Here is a 22,946-nt window from a genome sequence, read left to right as displayed (position 1 = left end):
TATTGTCTCCTGTTGTGCATCCGGTATCTCATGGCTTCAAACCAGGCACTGAGTAACAGGGAAACCGGTCAAGAAGCTTGAATATTGATCAAGAAAATTCCACTTCCTTGTTAAAATGGGTGAAATTAATAACTACTTGTCTATGTCACAGAATGACTCTGAAAGACTGTTACCATTATTTTGACACACTTTGGTACTTAAACCATGTTCAAATCAATTAGAACAGAAGAGAAAAAGCAATTAAAAAAATATTTTACAGCAAAAACATTCCTACAAATCCAAGCCTTTCTGAAAGCCACACATGCACAGGTGATGCTTTGGGTGTTCTAATAAGACGACACAGGAAGCAACAACTTACGAGCTGTGGAGTGAGCCAACGTCGCTCTGGGAAGATTCCTGTTTGACTGTTGGTGTGACTATGGCCGGATGAGGGATTCCAGTTGTATGTAAACTATGGTGTGGCGGGACCATGTGTGGAGGAAACCTAGAGGAGAGAAAGCTGTGTAAATCGTCAGAATAAAAATGAATGAATGGGGAGGGATGTGTACACACATTTAAAAAAAAAAAGGCATATAACAAGCACATGACAGCTAGACAAAGTATATGAAAGCTGGCAGCATTAATTAGCAATAAATTAAACATAATGACTCTTCTAATGTCATTAAAGCCAATCTTCCCCTTCATTATCATTACTGACATGAGACATCATGATTTTTAACATCTTTAACAAAAGGCAAATTCAACTGGATGAACTTGGATGAAAGTGGAATTTCAGCTACCTCCAAGAAAATCCACCAGTCCATTTCTTTGCTAAGAAATTATCTGTGGCAACCAAGGAATCAATTTTTATAGTTCTGAATCATGTTGTGAATTTGGGATGACATCTTTTGTTGCATATCGACAGCAAAATAAAATATTAATGCCAACACAATCTAGATGCATTTTTTATAATCCTTATAGATGCCTCATTAGCTACATTTTGTTGATGGAGCAAAGGAAAATATTTATTTATCTCTAATAAATCTCTGAGTCACATTGCTTTAACAGGAGGTGGGAAGATTGTGGAATTAAGTCAGTTTTGACCTAGGTAGCCTAGGAAGGCTTAAATTCATGCAAAATAACAGTCTAGCCTTTCTAAAGAGAAAACATGTTGTCAGCTTTATGGTTTATGGTCATATACATGGACAGGCCCCAGTCCTGCAACTGGATTCAGAGGGTTATGCAACCCTTCTGCATGAATCTAATTGCTTGGTCAGGGCCACAGCACGAACATGGCACAATCATTCAGACTCTTTACTTTTTAACCAAAATGAAGAAACTTCTCAAAAGCAAGATTGACTTCTTATAATTATTTCTCAACAGTCTCAAAAAGATTTTGCGGTGAATAAGGAAAGCACGCTATGACTGCGTGCCCTTCCCTTAGAAAACCCCCACCGAAGTCAACAGGTTTCCAGGGAATGGGATCTAGCCTAAAATTTTGGCTCAGAAATAACTTCCCCCAAAATTCTGAAGCTAAAGTCATCTAGCAAATGACAAGGTTTTTTATCATTGCAAATCCCTACTCTCATCCCAGATTTTGAACCATCTTGGTCTAAATAAAATACCCCAAGACTATGGAACACACAATGGGATAAAGAATTATTTCTTCTATCATCAATATACAATGACTTTTTCTATCAAACAGGACTTAAAATGGGGTGATATACCATGGATAAATAGACTGTGTACAAGTATCAGAAATATAATGGGATTTCTTTATTTGTCCCCTCTTATAAATTCCACTACTGATCTTAAACCCTGCCCCCCCCAACTGCCTAGACATTCCCTACATTCACAAGATGACACAGTAGTACTTTCATGAACAAGAGGTACTGTCCACTATGAGCTCTGAGGATCTTTGTCTGTCAGCTGGTAGTACTCAGGATCATTATACAGAAGTATTTTGTCTTTGAAGACAGTGGTGGGAAGAGCAGGGACTGACAGGGAGAATGTGAAATTGTTCAAACTGTAGAGAATTGCAGTTCCTCACAAACAAAGGCATGGAGGGAAGGAAAGGAGAAGGGTGTAATGGCAAGGGAAGAGCGAAACAGGCAGCAAAATGGCCATTCCTACCTCTGCTAAAGACTCACGGACACAAATCTCCAAGTGGATTGTCAAAATGCCTTCCCCACTCTCTGACAAAAGTAGCTGAGAGAGAAATGCATGTTTGGGGAAATGCTTTGGTGCATGGTAGGTCAGGAGAGAAGACAATGGCGAGGCTGCAAGGAGACCGACATCCTGGTCCCACTTCTGCCACAGAATTGCCTCACCATCAGCAAGACACAAACTGGGCCTTTGTATAATTTTTTTCTGTTCTCCCTTTCTTTATTTTTGTGTGTATGTATTTTGATTGAACATACTTAAAGTTTGTTCACACAGTGCCTGGGGCCTTCAGCCATAGTACAATGCAAACAATAAAAACTGACAGGAAGAGCTTTTTTTAAAAAAATAACTTATGAACATGGGTGAAAATAAAACCCATGGCAAAATCCTGACCTCACTGAAAGTGGTATAAGCATAGTGATAAAAAGTTGACACACATCCTATCGAATGACTGTCTGTCCTAGGCAAGACCCAGCGTTCAAGAGAGGACTATGCTGCTGGGGCTAGCTAGGGTTCAAACTGGAACAAGAGCCAGTGACAATGGGACAATGAAGGATGAAGACAGAGACGAAAAGCCTACCTTCAGAGAGCAGGCCGGAAGAGCTGCGCTTGTTTGACATGAGGACACAGTGGGAAGGGCAGTGGACATACACCAGCAAGGAAGAAGAGCTGAGCTGAGTGCAGTGGTAGCACAAGGACAAAAGGGTATGAGAGTGGACTTGAATAAGATTAGACTCATCACTGGAGAAGGGCTCCCAAATATCACAAAAGACTAATTACAGCTGGAGTTAATGGGGACAAAAGATGGTGCTTGTTAAGCTTCTGAAGAGGATCCTGTGATGTGGCCATGATAACTGGGTCATAGACTTGCTTCTCAAATGAGTATCTGGTCAAAAATTAAAACACACTGCAAAATGAACTCTGCCTACATGGTCGATTGTTGTTTCCTTTGAACATCCTGACCGTACAAATTCAACAAAAGATAGGGGGTTATTTTATTTGTTTATTTTTGATGAAGATTTAAGTACCTCCAGCTAATAAAAAATTGAGGAGGGTGAAGAAAATCTGCAAAAAATGTAACTTCCCCCCTAATTATGGGAAAAATGTTTTCCCAATTACCGTTTAAGAGAAAGAAAGTATTTGCACATCGGAGAGTAACCAGATGGGGAGGAAGGGCAGCGGAGGAGGAAAAGCCTACGTACGCATGTTGTGTGAAAGTCTGGAGGATGGTGAGGACTTCAGCTGGGCTGAAATTTTAAGCACTGAGCTATAAACTTCAGAGACACAGCAGCCTTAATCAACAAGGCATCTGCAGCTCAGTAGTTATTTTCCGGGTGGCAGTCTCCCCAAGGAAGTTGTGTGTTCATTGCCAATGACCGTTCATTATTTCACACTGAATCTCTCTCCCTCCAAGACACAAGGCTGCCTATTGGACTTACACACTCCTTCCTATGTTTGGGGCTATAAAAACATGCTCCAGAACCCAAAGTTGCTCTCACAATCCCATGGACTTCAGTGGACTGGGTGAGAGTTCAGCCCAAAGTCTGAGTGCCTACTTATTTCCACGTAGACATCCACCCACATGGCAATATGAGTGGGGGAAGAGTGTTAATTTTTAAGTTCCTGGCTACACACCAACTTCAGTAATTACATTCAGCAAAAGTGAATTTCCCCTGAAATTTCAATTACAGAAGGTATTTTCCACTGCCACCACCTAACTGCTGTGCAGTGTTTGTCTGGCGTAACTCTGCTAAATTATTTCCTGATTTCCTCTCACAGCAGTTGTTTTTTCATAGTGGGTCCACTGTTTGCCCATCAGTCAGTTAACCCTATCTCAATTTACATTAAGGGCATATTATAGAGGGGTAATGAAGGATCAAGAGATGTTATAAGCATGTTGCATGCATACAAAGTGAGTGGGGCGATACTACAAGCAGAGAAAAGAGTTGTAAATGGTTAAAACAACCTGAAGACACTACCTTAATAGTCTAAACCATTTATGAAAATCACTATTAGTCACCCATTAACCTTTTATAAACTATTCATAAGCACACTCTAACTAATGAACTGTAATTACTAAGCTAAGAGAATATTCAGGGTTGGGAAGCATTATATGCTCCAAAGGTCTATACCATAATGCAGGCAAAGACAGGAACTACTTTAAATGTGGATGGAGGGGTGAGATTGGGGTCTGCCCTGGCTTCAACGTTTGGGCAGAGTCAACACAGCAATCCCAAGGCTTGTACCAGGGCGCTGCGGGGCTGTTGCCAGGAGGCCAGCCATGAACGGCATGTCCGCAGGCAAGCGTGGGCATCCCCAGGCACGCCAGCCCCATCTCCCAAGTGTGTTGGCTACTCAGGGCAAGGGCTGTCCCACGGCTGAGCTCAGGCGTTCTAGCTGATACGGCAGGCATGAGAAAACATGCGTCGAACCACATATCAGAGCACGGTCTGCCCAGAGGGTGTTCCCATGTATGGGAAACCAGGAGAGAAGTTTCTGGGCTGAAACAAAGGATAAACATCTTAAATCTATTCATCACTCTGCGTGTGTGCCTGAGCATGTGTGCGCGTACAGGCTTATGTCAGAGACAAAAAGAAAGGCTGTGTGCGTATATGCACACCCCTCACCTTCGCCTAAGACATCCCCTTGTATTTTTTTCTCTAGACAAGTATTCCATGAATTGCAATAAACACCCTAAAAATTCTAAGCAGCTCATTATACACCACTGTCTCCTTTTATGGCTCCAAGCCAGAATATAATGATGAGTCTTAACTTGTTAAGGACAACTAATTTTTTGTTCCTGGCTGTCTCAGGGGCTTCTCTCTTACTCACTCTCACTTTACTTCACTGTTGACATGTTTCTGTTAACTGGATGTCATCTGCCTGCCTTGATTTTATGCACAAGCAGTGGGATGCATTTTTCTGTGCAACAATTCTGCTTTGAGTTGCATTAGATTTGTCATTATTCTCTCATTTTCCCCTTGCACTTGTAACATTTCATCTATTCCTGCCTTATTTTTTGAGCCACGGTGCACCCACATTATGGTTTATACATGATCTTGCTCCCTTTGAAGCCGGCAGATTTCAGAGCCAGCCCTCGTCAGGAGAAGTGCCTGCTACCAATTTAGCAGGCTGAGGGCCCCGAGCTCCAACAACTCAATCTAAAGGGGGTCACAGGGTGGCACAAGCGAGTGTCAGCAAGTGCTGTTTAATTGCCAATCTAGGCTTCTCCATGGTGTTTAAAGTATAATGACCCATCACTTAATTCTGAGAAGTCCTGGCCCTGCTGCTGAATGGAATGAATATCAAAGGATGTGCTAGAACAGGGCAAGGAGCCTACATTTCCTATAACTGCCATAAGTATAATAGACCTCTACTTCTGTCGTCCCATTACCACAATAATGTATTTAATTTGCTGTGTACTCTTTTTAACTAGATACCTTTCATAAAGCCTATCTTGGGAATATAGTCTCCCCCCTCCCACATCTCCCCCCTCCCTCAAATGACTAGCCTCTCTAATAATAATTAAACTAAATCAAGCTCTACTTTGCCTCACACCATGCCTGCAAGTCTTTTATAGATATTAAAAAAGATTAAATGGAGGGAGGGAACCATTGTTTAAATTTGCAGCTCTCCCCAACCCAGGATTTTTTTCTCCCCTGTGCTGGGTCTATTAATTTTTTTTTTCAAGTTGATTTTCCAGTTGTCTCTCTATTTGCTGGAGCAACATGGGCAAATTTTAATTTTTTGCTTTTATTCTACTTATCTAAAGCACACAACACACTATTTCCTTACCCATTCATTCACGAGCTCTAGTTACAGGTTTCTATTTCTCAATGAGGTGTGTTCCCCCCCCCCCCCCCGCATCTTTTCCTCCTTAAATCCTCTATACACCAACCTTCACATATTAAACTGCAGAGATGGAGAGGAAGGGACAGAGCAGGGAAGAGATGTGGAACCTTGCTATGTAATGCATGCTAATTTAATTATGTGCCATCATCAAAATGGATTAGCTGTTTCAGCCCATCAGGAAAGTCTAAACCTCCACCGATTTAATTAACCAGACTGAAAATCAGATGAACAGAAAATAAAACTATCATTAGGAGCAATTAGTGATTACTTAAACATAGTGCTGCCAACCAGTTTGTAAATAAAACTAGCAGCCCCTGGAAAATTAGATGGAATTAATTGGAGGTAGGGAGGGGGAGAAATATATACTTCTAAAGCTTTAGAGGGTCAGGCAGGCCCTTTTATGTTGACTATCAGTGTTTGGAGCTTTGGTAGGGGAAAACATAGTGCAATAACCTTCCTCCCAACTCTGCTTGAAGAGCAGCCCTCCTCCCTCCTGAGACTTCCCTCTCGCACACAGAGCGCTGCTCTGGGTGATAGCCACCGAGAAAGCAAAAGGTATCACGACTTCTCCTCCCTGCTCTTTCAACATCACATTCTCCCAGCTTTTTCATTTAGTTTGGCTTATAAAGATGACTTCCCGCTCCTCCACCTCTCCCTCAAAAACAAATTCTTAAAGCCCAATGACAGCACTAGGACACCCTCTTCTCCTCAAATGGGAAGGTACCCCTCGTCCTCTCTTCCTCTGCCCCACCAAAAAACTAAGGATGACTATTTAACTGAAGTGCTTTCAGAAATACGCTTCCTAGATGAAATGCCCTCCTCTAGAGAGGGCGGCAGGAGGAGTTACATTTGCTCTCAATTCAGGACCTCAGCATTTGAACTCACCTTGACATGGAAGCATTGACGGTCAGAGCTGTTGGGTAAGGGTGGCGGAAACCCCCTGTCGTGATTGGGTACACTGGCTGACCTTGCCTGGCAAAAAAGAAGGGAAAGAGAGAATAAGAGAAAGACAAAAGGGTTTAAAAAAAAAAAACAAACCCAACAAAAAACTTCTCTCTGCACAGTAAGCTTTATTCTCATTTGATCAGAACAAAAATCTTGGGGATTGTACAGCAAGGATCAAAGGAAAGAAACACAGAACAATTTGAATGCCATAAATCAGATAGGAATGGCTAATTAAATTTTATAACCTCTGCTTATGTCAATAGAGACCCTCTCCCCAAGCTGAAACTAGGTGTTTTGTTGTAATAATTAAAGGCGAAGTCTCGCTTGCTTTAATGGAGCCATCACACTAATTGAGGGCTACACATCCAAAGGAAAACAATAATGAATGTAAATTTATACCAAAATAAAGTACAGTGAATCAAAGGACTTCAGTTGCGCTTTGGGCCTCTTTCGGTATTTAGATCTCGGTGAGAAAACATTAAATTAACAGAGCTTAATTTGTAGCCTTTTGTCAGATTAACAAGTGTTGACAAGAGTTACCGGGGGAGAGTCCCCAAGAAGTATTGTGGGTAACCAATAGACAATCACACCTCATTACAATAATTAAAAAATACAGCAACATGCAAAACAGCATCCTCATGAAAGACACACAACTTTTTCTGATTGAGGTTTGTCTGTGCTGGCTAGTTCTTTTCATCTGTCCTTCAAATATATCATCTGACTGGGCAGGATGCTTTCTGAGGGGGGTCCTATGCTAGAGACATGCAGGCCAGTTGAGGATGGGTGGGTTTGGAAGTTGATGGTGAAGCATGAGTGGCAATGAGAGGGGAAATAAAAACCTTGGGTTACTTCTGCAAAGTTGGCCATGCTATTCTCCTAGAGCAAAAGCAAATGTGATGGTATCACCCCTCAACAAAAAACACTTGGAGAAGCTGTAAGAGCTGTGGTAGATAAGTATGCCATGGATGCTGACTTGTTATAAACCAGTGGTGATGACACAGTCTTCCTGTGACAGAGATGGCCATTAGCCTGATGAAACTGGCCACACATGGCAACATTTGAGTGGTTTGGCAGCCATGACATGAGGTTCAAGGACAAACCTGTGTCTGCAAACATAAAGATGTAAGGCTCTGAGACACAGATGAGCAATGAGGCACAGGTCAATGACAGTGAGGAATTTCTTCCCTGCACTCTCATGTCTTTAATGTTACTGACTTTTGGCATTAGCTGAGTATATTTGTTTTAAATGCCGAGGCTGTTACTGTGCAAACTTGAGGTAAGCCGTTGCAACAGAGGAGCATGAGATGGCTGTACTGCAGCTGGGCCCTGCAAGCAATAAAGGAGCTGACATGCATTCTACCAGCATTCAGGGTGTCCTACATAAAAAGTAAATCACCACAAATGAGGAATTTAAGATTTCAGGGAGCAATGCTCTGGGTTTTTCTTCTGCTCATGCTGTGCTCTTTTGGAGAAGCAGCCTTCTGCAGAGAGCTGATGGACATGCTTCACCCTCAGGGTGGGAGAGCCTCTACGCAAACAAGTTGCACGACCACCCTGCGAGGAAGGGCAGCCTGCAAAGTGGCCAGAAGCAGGCTGCCGTGGCCGAGGTCTGAGCTCCAGCTCTCCTGCATCCACACTTCTGTGCTTGAAAGAGGCCCCCAAAGCCTTTGACACCAATTCACCTCCCTGCCCAAGACCTGGGTGTGTGTGGGGACCCCCTGCTCTGCCCTGCTCTCCTACGGGGTGCGAACTCCATTTCCTTACAGAGGGCAAACTTGTGAAGAGGTATTTTAGCACAGCTGGCCAAACAACATCGAGCCGGAACAAACTATTTCTAGCTTTGGGCAATTCATTTCTAAAGAAATATGATCTCCCCAAAATTGATGAGGCCTGTTACATGAGAAAAATAGGGTAATAGTCTTGATTTATAATGCAGAGAACCATCGTATCCAGCAATACAAATGTATTTTGTAAGTATTTAAATCAAATATACTGTACAAAAGGCCTCAGCAGGGCTTAAGTGCATTATAAACCCATTGCAGAGACAGCAACATAAGAAAAAAAGAAAATAAGAACTTAATTACTGGAGGGAACCTCATACCCAACAAGGCTCTGCAAGTGGGATATGAGGAGCTGAAAAGAAAACAAAACCCCAAACTAACTTTCCACGGCTCTTTTTCTTAGACGGTTTTAAAGTAAACTAATTCCTCTTTCTTGTTTGCAAGAAAATTCCATTCCTTAGATGCCAACTGCCCAGCCACGTCTCGACCAGGAATGCTGCTCACTGGCCGATATAAAGCTTTACTGTTTCACACGAAAAACGAAAGGGGTTTCAACAGGGAAGGCCAATGAAATTTCAAATTGTACATTTATAGTGAGGATGGCCCTGGTAAAAAATAGTCCATGAGAACCACCCTGAGCCCCCAGAAAACCAGATCTGAGAAAAACCCACATGGTGAAGTGTAAATGCATCAACAAGAAAAGGACATTTCTGCAGAAGGGTTTAAAAATTCATGCTTCACAAGCTGTCAGCTGGCTGAGATGACATGCAAAGCTGTGTCCAACTGCTCATGTTTGTTTAAGACCACATGACCTGGCATAAGTTTTAATTAATCTTCATGAGGTGGGTAAATTCATAACCACTCAATGAAGTGGCAGTTGGCAAACAGACTTATCTCAATGCACACACACATGCGCACACACACGATTTTTAACATAAATTTTACACATCAAAAAAGAAAAAGGAAATTAAAAAAATGGAACTCCTTACTGTGGTACTAACCATCCTAGCGGATGGGGGATTTGTCCTACAGTGCCTGGTGATAACGGATAATAAGGAGATATATCTGGAGGATGTGGAGGCCTTGGAATTCCTATGGAAGAAGAACATAAAGCAGCGTTAGGATTGAGATATGGAAATAAATAAAGTATAAGGAAAAAACACATATGTTTCTAAATTGCTATCCATTTTTATTACAATACTCATGGCTTCACTTTGGGTTTCCAAAGGCTGTTTCACAGTCTTATTTTATAAAGTGAGCCTCTTCGCATCTTGTTAAATGAGATTCAACCAGAAAAACTGATGTGATTCGCTCCCTCAGTCACCTCTCCAATCAGAGATAATTATTTTGTTATTTAGGATGAGAATTTAGGAGTCTCCGCTATAGTTTTGGTGTGATGCTGTGCTAGGTGCTGTCTTAAATGCCCAACAGAAAGATGGTCCCTGTATCAACTTCATGGTTATTTTAGTCTCAAAGTCACCAAAAAAGCACAGGCCCTACCCACATGTTGACTGGGTACTCGATAGCATGGCGTTATTCCAAAGTAACCTCCAAAACGAGTTACAAAGTCATTATAATTGCAAACAAAGTTTGCTTTTGAGCAGACCTAGGAAACCTTTCCCAAAACCTAGGAGTGGAGGTGAGAGCCCCTGGAAATACTTGGTAAAACCAGGGGCAGATGTTGAAGGCATGCAGGGAAGGACAGAGAGCCCATCCATCCTCTCTGAAACTGGTGCAGTTCCTACTCGGAGAGCAGAAGACAGCTCCAGACACAAGCCTTAAATCTTAACGCTCCTTACCTTAAGAACAAGTGGGAATTACTCAGAGGAGTAAGGGTTACAAGACTGGGTCTTTCAATTAACAAGCCAGAGCACAATTACACAGCAGAAGCAAAATTAAAACAGAGAGCATTAAAAGGAAGGGGTACTGTATTCATGGCTAAAAACTATTTTTTTAAGTCACTCGGGAAGCTTTTAATCTCTAAATTAAATCTCCTTGTGTGACATTTTCATGCAGACATTGCTTTTTCTCCATTACAAAACCCAAACAGATTAACTGGGCTTTAACCATCCGGCGAGCTATTTGCACACTTGAAAGAATGTTCACAGAAGAAAAGTAAACAGTCCACAGACGTTAATCATATGTTTTACGATAACCATTTAAAAGCTATTCCCTGTACTACCATTATTTAAATGAGAGGTTGACTATGCCATTCACTTGCAATACCCAGGGATGGCGAGATGGATTCCTTTTAAGCCATGTGAAGTTAGCATTAAGCACAATTAAAAGGGGGCCCCAGTTGAAGCGTAGGGAGTGAAAACCAGCTAATGCACAGCCTCATTCAAGGGCTGGAGTTTAGATAAATTATCTGCATACATTAGGGCTGACATAGAGCGATTCCTTTGACATGAATTCAGTTTCTGATGTACTTTCCAATTAACTAGCTGGGATTTGGATTAACAAAAACAAAACCACTGTCACTAGGAACTCAATGCAGCCTGAAGAAAGAAGATTGACACTGTTTGACTTCTCTGAGCCCTCAGGTTAAACAGGGACTCTTAAAAAGTTAGAATAACATGTAAATTCTACTCTGTAACACCAATAAATCTAGTCAGGGTTTTACGCGGTGCTCTATATTCAAGAAGACTGCCCTTCAGGCTGAACTGAGAGTTGGGTAGACTTACATTGGGGAAAAGAGTTGCAAGTGTAGAGCTGGAGCTAAGTAGTTAGAGTGGATGAAAATTCAACATTATAGGAGAAAAATGGCTGAACTCCTGACACAGAAACAATGGGATTTGGGGAATTAAAAGAGATTCGTTTTGAAACTGGTCATAACCCACCACCTTTAAAATTCCAGCTGCAATTTCTAAGTGCAGATCACAGAACGTACATGTTTAACTCTGGGTTGTGCATGCAAACCAAGCACTTGGTAGATCGAACTACTAGCTGGGGTATCATGCTTGCAAAAAACCACACCTGCAAACAACCCCACACATGCAACTCTGGTATCACCCTGCAGAAGCTTTATGAAAATTCACCCAGTAGGTTTCCTTCTGAAGCCTAATTGGCTTAAAAAGAAACTATTTTGTCTGGGTTCTTGCATGCGTGTGACATTTTACATGCCCCCTTTGGTGCTCCAGCATAGGAAATCCTTCCTCTTGCACTCCTTCCCCCAACACGCAAAATGGAAAGATCCACACACCCACTCTCAAAAAACCCCACGCTATTTCCCACCTACCTGTTTTGGGATCTACGTCGGCTGGTAAGTGCGGAGGAGGGTTTCCCGGTGTGAAGTGCTCATTGCTGTACGTGATAAGCGGTGTAAGAGGGTGTACATGGTGTGGGTGCTGCACAACTGGCACTTTGTTAGACTGTCAAGAGAAAAAGGTCGACGGCGTTAGAGGAGTGCCAGGTACTCCCCACTGCAGCACAAGGCATGGCATACAGAAATCTGAGTACCCAGGATTTCAACACAGTCCTCAGACTTTTCCAGATCCCTTCTTGGCATCACCCTTGCAGTTTTCCCACTCTCTTGCTTAAAACCTCCTCACACGCTTTCCTTCCTCTTGAGTTTCTTTAATCTTTTTGACCTGTTGTGCTCCTGTACGGAGCAACAGCAATTCTTTAAAATCTTTCCTTTTTAGTTTATAATCTTACGCTTCACCTCCAAGATGCAGGCAGACTCCTCAGTGAGGGGCTGACAGAGTCCCCCATTTAATTAGCACGAGACCCAGATGCTCACTGACCTGGTAGGTCTTTTCCTTTCCCCTTCCTGTCCTCACTTTCAGTTCTGCATTTTACTGCTCATTGCAAATACTCCAGATAAAAAGCCTTTGTAGTGCTAGAGTATTCCCTTCATCAGCAAGCATTAAGCTGACAAGCGATCACCTGCATATTTTATATATATATATTTTAGAAGAACTGATTAATTATCAATTCATCAGAGTGCTAATAAATGGAAACTGGATACTGATGAATTAGGATACTAAAATATTCAGCTATATAAATAATGGCAAAAACACAGATAAAGCCATTGAAATTAACACCCTTGTGGGGGAAAAATAATCATGCAGATATCATGAGGTTTTCCCTGTCACATTCCTAGCTCGGGGGGGGGGGGGAATCTTTTTTCTTAACAACAAGAAAAAAAAAAAGGAGTGAATGAATGAAAGGAAAAGGCAGGCTGAACTGTAACTTACCCTTACAAGATCACAAAGAAAAAATTAAGCTGAAACAAGCGAACTGCTGGACCATTTACTGCGAGTAATCCAATTGCAAAAAACCCTATTCCCCATAGAGGATTTTCACTAAAATCCTACAACAGGGACATTTAACCAGATTAGGTACCAGCAAAGATAAAGAGGCTGGTATTAGATGATGAATGGATTAGAGTCAGGTTTCATTTTAGAATGTGTCTTCATTTCCTTTTATTACTTTAAGTAAGGAACAACTTGCATTAACATCAAGTAAAAGGCATCACATTAAAATAAAGTAGTGATACCACGGCAGCCCCCGATAGCGCCGCTGCCGTTCAGGGTCTGCCAGCGGATGGCTCCAACCCCACCACTTGCTCCCCAGCACCCCCAAACACACGCACCCTCACCGTGCCACTTTAGACAAATTATTATCTGATCTTGGTTCGAACACTTCTAGCTTCCCTTAAAAGCATTTGAAAAAAAATTCACTTATTCTTTGAGAATGAGTTTCTAGACTGGGGGGAAGGAAGAGGGAAGACAGACTGAGAGCTAGGAGGAAAAGAAACGTCAGTCTTCCCCCAAACAAACAAGAAGCCACTCCATCATGCTTTGGTCAAGACACAGCAAAGCTTCACCTTCAGCTCTTCCAGCCTCACCTGCCCCGGGAGGCTCCCCCAGCCCCAACTGTACATAGGTATTTGACTCACCCCTTTGATAACATGCAAAAAAAAGTGTGCATCCAAGAGAAGCAAGCCAAAGAGCAGTGCTTATGCTTCCCACAACTTTTACCATGTGTATTTGTTTTTGCAGCCCTTACACGGTATGATTCCCCTCTAACAACACATGCAGGAGAGTCCCACATCAAGCGTCCACCACGCAGCACGGAGCATGGTCATGGCAGCCAACGCTATGAATTACAGTACGTTGTGTTGGCTGGGCTGCAGGTCAGGTCTTCTGCCAGCTGTACAATCAAGGACAACTTTTGGCTGCACAGATCCATAATGGTTTCACATCAGAGGAGCTATGGGGATTCAGTCCCTTAATTCAAAAAGCCAAAGGAGATGCTCTAACCCAAAATCTGTCCTCTTCCAGATGAACCAACCCAAGCAGTCCGAAAGTATCTGAAAGGTTTGGCAAGGGCTTCATGTTAACACATCATATCACACACCATGCAAACTAGCAGGCATCTACTCAACAACACATGACATTATATGTCAAATGACCACTTGATCTGGTTCACAAAAAACAATCATTCCCAATAAGAGTGATTTTTGCTGGCCAAGAATTGTGTGTACTCTTGCTATTAGGTGACCCACAGTGTGGCTGGTAGCTGCTGTAGCTCTGTGCTCTCCCAACTCTATCTTCACATCACTGCAAAAAAACCTCCACCCAGATCCTGACAGACATTGAGGGTTGTCTTCCATGGAGAGCTTATTTTCATAGAAACTGGAACCGGTTAGTTAAAAAAAAAAAGTGACAGAATAACATTAGAGAGTTGAACTTAAGCCGACAAACAAAAAACAACACGTGAGAGGAAAGCTGGACTTACATGCCTGTAACAGCAAAGCCAGATATACCATAGGGGGTTATATGTAAACTGTGGGAAACTACCACCCACTGCTTTGATATACCAAGACCCCCTACAATATCTCCACAAAATGGCCTGAGTGCTAAATTATTATGTATTTTACTGAACACCTTTCAGAAAAGAATAAAAAGCAAAAGGAGAAAAAAAATTATAAATCAACAACCAAGAGTTTGAACCTTAGTCTGCAACCTTTTCCCCAGGTAAGTAATTTTTATTTGGGTGACTGCCCTGCAGTCAAACAGACAATTCATATAAAGGTACTGGATGTAAGGGTAGGATACTTTTTTGCCACTCTGATGATGCTGGAGCAGAGGTGTGGGTGTGGGGAGAACGTACCAGGGGAAAAGGGGAAATTGTCATCTACATGCTCAAAAATATGCTCTCCAGGACAGAGGAGTGTGATCCGTTGCCCCTGCAAATCAGTCTGCATCCGTATCACTACCCCGGGCTAGGTTTGTATTCTGTTTTGCACTGTTTATCACACACTGGGAAAAGGGACGGTAACTCCGCTCAGAACAGCACGCGCAATTCGCAAGCCGAGCTGATCATGCATAATATGCTAAATAAGCTGCTCTTTAAAAGCAGCATTCCTGAAGTTAACTAAGCTTCCTTGGAAAAGAGAGAAAGAAAGGACTAGCTGGGAAAGAGCAGGATTAATCCCGCACATACATCCTCCTTTGAAGTCAATGGGAGCTCTGCCTGAGTAACAAGTGTGGTCCTAACCCCATCCACTGGCAATGAAAGGTAAACCACAGAAGCCATCAGTAGGAGACACCTATTAGATGACCTTAGCCATCCCTCTGCAAAAGGCCATTCTCCAATATATATTTGCGAGTACTTTATCAAGGGTAGTTTTAAGCTAAAAGCCATTGTGAGATGCAGGAATTTCTCTGGCAACTTGAAGAACTCCATTTATGGCTATGTCAGGCACAGAAAGAAGAGCTGCACTGGTACACACAGATTAGCATCAGGGCATGTGGTAATAGGACGGGAACAAGTGGAGGTTTCTGGAGAGAAATCCCAGCATCTACAAAGTACCAAGTCATCTGCTGATAAATCACTCCTCTCCACTGAAAGCTGGGGTCTCATATGCTGGGTTAGAGGGCATGGTAAAGAATTGCAAAAAAACAACAGAAGTTTGCTTTTCTTGATAACCCCTGCCTGAAGCAAACCAGAGGAAATTGTCCCCATAGGGACTCAACTACTAAATCTCTCTATATGAATTTGAAATGCTTCTGGGAGTGCTTAAACACAGATGACTTTAAACAATAATGGAGCTCTGGAATGAAAAAAAAACCCAAACCCCACAACAAATTTTGGACTGATATATGTTTGAGAGGGATACTGAGATCCATTTAGCCTAAATTCCAATAGGTGCCTTTAGGGAACAAAAAAAATATCTGAACTTCAGGTTTAAACTGCAGGGGATTGTGTGTATAAATTGCTGTGTATTAGTCTTTGTTGCATGGTAAGGACATTTCATTAACAGGATGAAAGATACTTCTATGCATATACAGCCCAATTTAATACACCCCACTGATGAATACTCCCCATTTATTGAAGAAGTTAATACATGCTGTATAAATCAATAGTTCCTAAGTCTCTGAAAGCAACATAAGACTTGCAGGAGATGAAACATTGTATTGTTGAGCACACAAAGAGAAACCAACCTTTAAATAGGAAGAGTTTGTTACTGCAAATTCTGTTTGCAAATTCATAGCTTGTTTGGCTTTGGTAATAAAAACATGGTATCAACTCAAAGTCAGAGGAAAACATGCCAGAGAGGCCAGAGGATTTGTCCTCACCGGCATAACGTGGTTTTAGTAGAAGCAGGTCTGCAAAAAAAGCCTTCGGCCTCAGATGAACGGCCAGCGGGAGACTCCACTCTGACGCATCCCCGGCTGAGCAGCCGAGGGCAGGGCAGGGGGGATGCTCCTGCCCCAGCACAACCTGAAACTCTTACAGCCGCCAGCACAGCTCCCGCAGCCACAGCCAGGAAGGGACCCCCTTCCCCGACCCAGGGAGACCTTTTAAGTGTACTTAAAGCCTTAAGTCCTGCTCATGAGGCAGGGAAGGGCTGCTGCCCGCCGGGCACCCCCCAACCACCCACAACCAGGAACGTGGCAAGGGAGGGACTGATCAGGCACTTGCACCCTGGATCCCCAGAGCCCCCTCCCCTTCCTCCACTAAGGGTAACAGAGGAGGAATGAGAGCTCACCACCCGCCTTAAAACCTATTAATCAACAGACACTGAAAACAAACAGAGCTAGAGCTCCGTCTGTCTTTTTTGCCATGTCCTTGTTTCCCCATTGCTTTTCCTTTCTGACGAAGAAAGATGGGCCTGAAAGTGCCTTTATGAGCCTAATACAATAAAACAAAAGCAGCACAGAAGAGGGTTTGTCAGCCTTTTCCCCTCCTCCAGGGTGGATGCAGGAGGTCGATAGTGGTCTTGAATTAGCAGGCCCTCCTGGAGTTGCTCCCTGGGCTAAGCAAAGGGTATCATTCAATACCAGTCCACATTAAAAGATAGGTTTGTAACTTGTCTCCCTGTATTTTCCAGATGGTGCTGTTGCAGTTATGCTGACTATGGCCAGTGAAATGCTACCAGATGTTCCTGAGCTGCTCTGCAGCTCCAGAGATGCTCAGAAGAGGAGAGTTTCTTTTTTTCCAAAGGTTGATCTCTCCTTGGTTCTGGCCTAGGAATGACCCGCCCCCCCCCCCCAAATCAGGAAACTAAGTTGCAAGAAAAGGCAAATCTCAAAATATTGCTGCAAATATTGTAATATTCTTCCGTTTCCAGCCAGGGTCACCAACATCAAAGCAGAGCACCCATCAGTAAGCACCACTCCGGCCCCGGGGATCACCCACATCAGCAGCCCCTCTGGGTGGTACCCCAAACTTCAGCAAGGAAACTGCAAACCATTCAGGTTAACTGAAAAGCTAAAGCCAACCAAACCCACCAGCTATATGTAACTTGGTCCTTATCCCCTTCCCAAGCATAAAAATTCAATGCCAGTGATGGAGCACTTCCTGAAAAAAACTGAAGATTTAATTTTACCCAGCTCCATTTAGCTAGTGGAGTCACAGTTTATTTTTTTTAAGGATGCTTTCACACCTGACTAAGCATTTTCTCCTGAAAACTACTTCCCCTTGTTCCATTATGGCTGATACAGTGGCCTGAGCCCTTTCACAGTTTAATGTAGCCGATTTCTGCCTAAGGTCCTGCCCTAAGCTAACTGCCCATTGTAGCAGGAGACAAGGCCTCCATTGATAATCACAACTCGCCCTGCTAGAAAAAGGCTCATTTTCTTCTTTCACACAAATGATGACAGGAGCATGGACAACCATGTGCTGGGACAATACCCCCCCAGTCAGAGCTTGACAAAAAAAAAAAAAAACCAAAAAACAAACCACTACCCTCCCCTTAATTGAAAAAAGAAAAAAAAGCAGGGGACATGACACTTTTGCATCCCTCTGCTTCTTCCCCCTCCTTCCCTGACCACTTCCCAGGCCAGCGAGCGCCTGCTCCTGCAAGTACTGCCGGCTTCCAAAAAAAAAAAAAAAAAAAATCCTGTGCTGTAATAGCAATCTTTCAGACAAAACAACAAAATCAGCTTCCTGGCTTTAAGTGTCCAGCAATTCATTCAAGAAAAGAATTCGTTTTCTTCCCCCCCTTTAACTATGATGAAGTGCCCCCTGCATACAGGAGCACTAAGCCACCGTGCTTGACATCTTCGGCATCCTTCCTGTAAGGGAGCGAAGGTACTGAGGGGAGGGGGTGGGGAAGCAAGGGCTTAAGATGTTCAGGAAATTTCCACTTAATTTCGCCAAAAGGCAATTATGTGAAATGATCTGGTGACAATTAGCATATGCCAAATCCTCTAGCGTAAAAGGGAAAGAACTGGAGTTTAGCTATCTAATTACTGCCTGTTAGTTCTTATGCAGGAGAATTAAAAACACTAGTAGTAAAACGTTAGTATTACGTGCGCTCACACTTTGCTTTCAAAGCTGTTGTGGACTGTAATCTTACTGCTATGGTATTTGGGGTGTTTTTTGGTTTTTTAAGTAAAAAAAAGAAACTTGGGGTTTTACATACAAGTTAAGTGCTGCATCCTTCGACGATGTGGTGTTACTCTGTCAGGTCAGACCCAGACAAGTACCTGCTTAGACACAGCTGTATATTTTGAGATCCTTCAGCATCACTTGGAATTACATTGATGCCAGTTAGATTTTACCTCATTCATTCTCTTAATGCTTTATTGATAATGAGAAAGCACTCTGCTGCATCTGCTCTGCCTGATCTTGACATACAAATTTGGACACCAGAGTTACCCCACCCTATAGCCCAGAAACTGTGGCCTGCACATATCCAGCCAAGCCTTACACTGTATCTCAAAATTAGAGATGATTTGATCAACAGGTGGATTTCCCTGTACGGGAAGGACAGGGTAGTGCTTAGACTCTTCAAGTTTCAGGCATCAAGATGCCCAGATCTATTTCTTCCATTACAAAAGGAGAGGCACAGTTTCTTCCCCAACCTGACAAATACTCGGTGCTTTCTTCGCATATTTTAGTTAATTACTAGACAGATATTCTCTCTTCAGAGCAAGCAAGCCTTCGTTCATGTCTAACAAGGCAAAAAGCAGAAAGACTTGTCATACCTTAGACTAAAAACAAAAACTACTGTTGTCTTAAGCAGTACCAGTACAAGGTGTGCTGGATACACCACCACAGAGCAAAGAGACTGGTGAAACCTGAGCAGGTCTTCAGGAAACGGCCCTGAACATAAAGGGGGTGGAGAGGGGAGAGATATAGAGCAATAATGCAAGCACAAAATTCAGAAAAGATGGGAGGAAGGGAGAAGCGAATATAAGCAAGAGAGTGCTTATAATTGCCCTGATAGACCTTACTTGTTATGTGCTTTGTATGAATACCTACTAATGCAATTTTACTTACTGCCTAGCATTCTCTAAAATGCCACGTCATAAACAGCTTTAATTCTTGCATATAAATCGCATATTTCAGCACTAGACAGACATATACTGTAGGAGAAATAGCTCCACTGATTTTGTTAGGGTATCTGTGACTTCTGTCTACAGTAAGAACTTGAATATGAGGCTGTTAAAAAATGGCAAGAAATTAAAAAAAATTAGCGTGCATGCCTATACCCTCTTGTATTTGGCAATTTCAGTAATAACAGCATTATTAAAAAATTAACATGCACATACATGACTTAATATACAATGCCAAGTTTTCAGTACAGCTTTTTAAAATGCAGTATTCACAAATTATAGCGGACTGTGCTCAACACCAATACACAATATATCTAGCAAATGTATATTAAACAGCTTAAAAAATAAAAAACCTCTAAAAAACGTTTTCATTTTTTAATGTGCTAAAAACAACACACACCGCCACAAAACAATTGAGCGATGAAATTAAGTAAGTCCAGATCAATTATTTCTTGAATAAATTCAACAAAGTTTCCCTAAAAACGGGATGTTAAATGCACATCAGAACTGAAACACCTTGCAAATATTTTGGAAGAAAAGAAACAGGCACATTTATACAGCGCTGTCAGGCCTTTCGCCCCAAGTCCCAACAAAAAGAATTCCTCTAGAGGTAAAACGCTTACAAGATCTCATCACCAGCCATGTAAAACCTGCATATGCAACAACATGCAGTGAAAGAAGAAACATCTAAATAACTGTCCTTTTAGATTAATTCATTTTAGATGAATTCTACAGAATTTTATCCCTTGTTTTATATGAGAAAAGGCAAATCAACTAAGCTACTCAGGCAAAGGTATCACAGAGTACTGAAGTGATAGAAATCCTCCTCCTGGATCAAGTGACTCTCTAAGCAAGCTTGGCAGAGTTAGAAAAGAAAACAGCAGAAAACTCAAAGATTCCCACAAAACCTCCAGTGAAAATGCGATGCTTTCTAAAATTCTTAAATACATTCCTATTTTCTGTGTATAATTATGGGCAATGTACAGAATTGGCTGAAGGGTAGGTTTACTTTCTGTAATATATATTAATAGGAGAAAAAAAGTCTCATGGACTTCTGATAACGAACACAGAACCACTGTGTCAAAACACATTATCACATATTTATCAACATTCAGTATTATTTTTCATACACCTTTATCACTGGGTGAAATAATTTTTATGTAATGCCCCTAAAATTTTCATCTTTCACATTACAGCTGAGCTTTCTGAAGAATTCAGAAAATTTAACTGTCAACCAAACACAGGATCAAAAGCACCCAATTAAAAACTACTACATACTATTCTTAATAATAATTAAAAAAAAAATATCGTTTTGTGTATGACGAGTTAAACCGTTCCATCTCCAAACCCCCGTAACTGTAACGTATGTGCCCTGCTACAAACCAACTTTTTCTCCTTAAAAAAAAACCAAAACAACCCAAACATTTTTACCTTCATGGTTTCAGAGTTAAGGAAATATCGTACTGAACTGAAGAAAGCTTTGAAGTGGCCCCCTCCACCCCAAAGGAGAAAAAGAAAAGAAAAGCTAGTGATGTCATGGTCACTGTGTGAATGTATGACTGCGGATGTAACGCACAGCTAATACACGCGCACACACTTCTCCCTCGCTGGTAACCATTGTTCAGCATCCAGAAATCAGCCCCTGAAACCTGCTGTACATCAGGCTCTGAACCCCCCCCACCCACCCAACAAACCCTGATCCCACCCTGGATGCACGACAAAAAATTCCCCCCCCCCCCCTTTTCTGTAAACCAAACCCCAAAATCAGGCAGAGGGAAGGGCAAAGAGGAGGAGTGCAACAACTCTGCCCCGCTGCACCATTGTGTCTCGACAAAACGGCACTCTGCCACTCGCTCCTCGCCTCTGCTGTAAAATTAAAGTGTCATCGAAAAGTTGCGCTTCCCCCTACTAAAAAAGACGATTACCATAAAATAAATACATAAAATCAGCGTCGCTAACAAAGGTCACAGCTGGAGATGCTTGCTTGATTTCTCTCCCCCCCCCCCCCCTTTTTTTTATTCCACACAGGAGGAAAGGAAAGGAGAGGGAGAGAGGGGGAGAGGGAGAGAAGTCACATCAGAAGTTCAACGGTCAAGACGGAAAGCGCGCACACAGAAAGTGCTACTCACCCAGCAATTCAAATTGAGATGCCAGCAGCCGAACTGCTGGAAGAGAGAGAACCCAGAGGCAAGCGCTCCTCCTTTACCACTCAAATCTTCCATTCCCACTAAAATTGCATCCCGCGGGTACATAACAGCTTTGTCTTTCCTTCTCTTAACCTCAAAAACTTTTTTCTTTACTGTCGAGATGCCAATTGTGCTGGCTTTGTATTATTTTCCTTGCAGCTTTTCTCTCTCTTTTTCTTTCCCCGCTCCCCCCCTTCACTTAAAGTAGTGGAAAAGCTGTCTTAAAAGATCAAGATGTCTCCAGTTTTTTGGCCTGGTGTTTTCTGAATGCTCAAAATCCACTGTCATGTTGGCTGCGAGAACTGTCTTATTTCTAAATTGTCAGCTGCGGTTATCAAAATTTAGAGAAGCCTCCTCTCTTTTCCGATATAGCACTTTACCATCATCCTTCCAGGGAGTGGGGAAAAGACTTTCCCCCCCCTACGCAGGTAGGTCTGCTCAGAAGAGCTAAAAAGCAGTTACCTTGGAAATCAATGACACTGCTACTACAACCCAGGTTGCACAGGTATTACTAAGTGCAGCGAGGAAACGCCGGCCGGCCGTGAGGGAGCATGATCAGTTAAGTGTAGCAAGCAGTCACTTTATCTGTAAGATTGTCAAATCCCTCAAAACAAATTTCTTAGGGGGAGAGCTGTAAGGAAAGTATATTTTCTTGTCATTGTAACACTGAGGTGACACTTGGCAGACTTTTACCATTAGCTCTGGTCTCTCCCTCCCCCTGCTTTTCCTTTAGCATTTACTATTTCTGTAAACCACTGACCCCACTGTAAAAGCAATGCAAGATGAGCTTCAAGATCGCTAACGTTACGGTCCCCTGGCTATTGTATTTTCCCAAGCTGCTCCTAAGTGAGAATAAACAGGGGTACCCAGAGAGCATTGCTGAACTGAGCAAGGGCAAAGCCTTCTCCCCTGCACCTCGCTCTCGCCTATGAGAGTGGCGAGACGCCCGCTTCCTAAATCTGAGCCGGGTACTGAGGGCAAACCGCAGCATCCGAGTTCGCCAAGAGTCAGTTTCTCATCTCTTATTTATCCCTTTCCCTAAAGTTGCAAAGTAGTTACTCTGCAACAGGGGCAAAAGCCACACAGGGCGGTTTGACGGGGAATAATTGGGAAACCATGGCCGCGTTCTTCCCCTCCTCACTTTCCAAGCGAGTTTGTTAATGCTGATGGATGCTGCATGCAGGGAGAGCGATCGCCATGTGGGACGGACGCTGCTGCAGACGAGGCACTGAAGGAGACCAGTT

The 22,946-nt window shown here is 42.6% G+C and overlaps 1 protein-coding gene across 23 annotated transcripts in view; it reads right to left on the bottom strand.

Annotated features, from left to right (window-relative positions):
- Positions 1-22,946, bottom strand: part of TCF7L2 (transcription factor 7 like 2) — a 181,099-nt gene that overhangs the window by 15,288 nt on the left and 142,865 nt on the right. For 12 of the 23 annotated variants that reach the window (XM_076339023.1, XM_076339024.1, XM_076339032.1 and 9 more), the window contains exons 5-8: positions 11,959-12,091; positions 9,710-9,812; positions 6,880-6,966; positions 359-499 (exon numbers count right to left, since the gene is read on the bottom strand). In XM_076339023.1, the coding sequence (XP_076195138.1) occupies positions 359-499; positions 6,880-6,966; positions 9,710-9,812; positions 11,959-12,091 (464 nt within the window). The remainder of the gene's footprint in view (positions 1-358; positions 500-6,879; positions 6,967-9,709; positions 9,813-11,958; positions 12,092-22,946) is intronic. The other 11 variants (XM_076339027.1, XM_076339029.1, XM_076339036.1 and 8 more) reach the window with 3 other exon arrangements.

The sequence above is a fragment of the Aptenodytes patagonicus genome, chromosome 5 (genome assembly GCF_965638725.1).
Source record: "Aptenodytes patagonicus chromosome 5, bAptPat1.pri.cur, whole genome shotgun sequence".
NCBI classification, from domain to species: Eukaryota; Metazoa; Chordata; class Aves; order Sphenisciformes; family Spheniscidae; genus Aptenodytes; species Aptenodytes patagonicus.
Note: the sequence above shows the minus strand (reverse complement) of the source record. Positions and strands in the feature narration are given on the sequence as shown.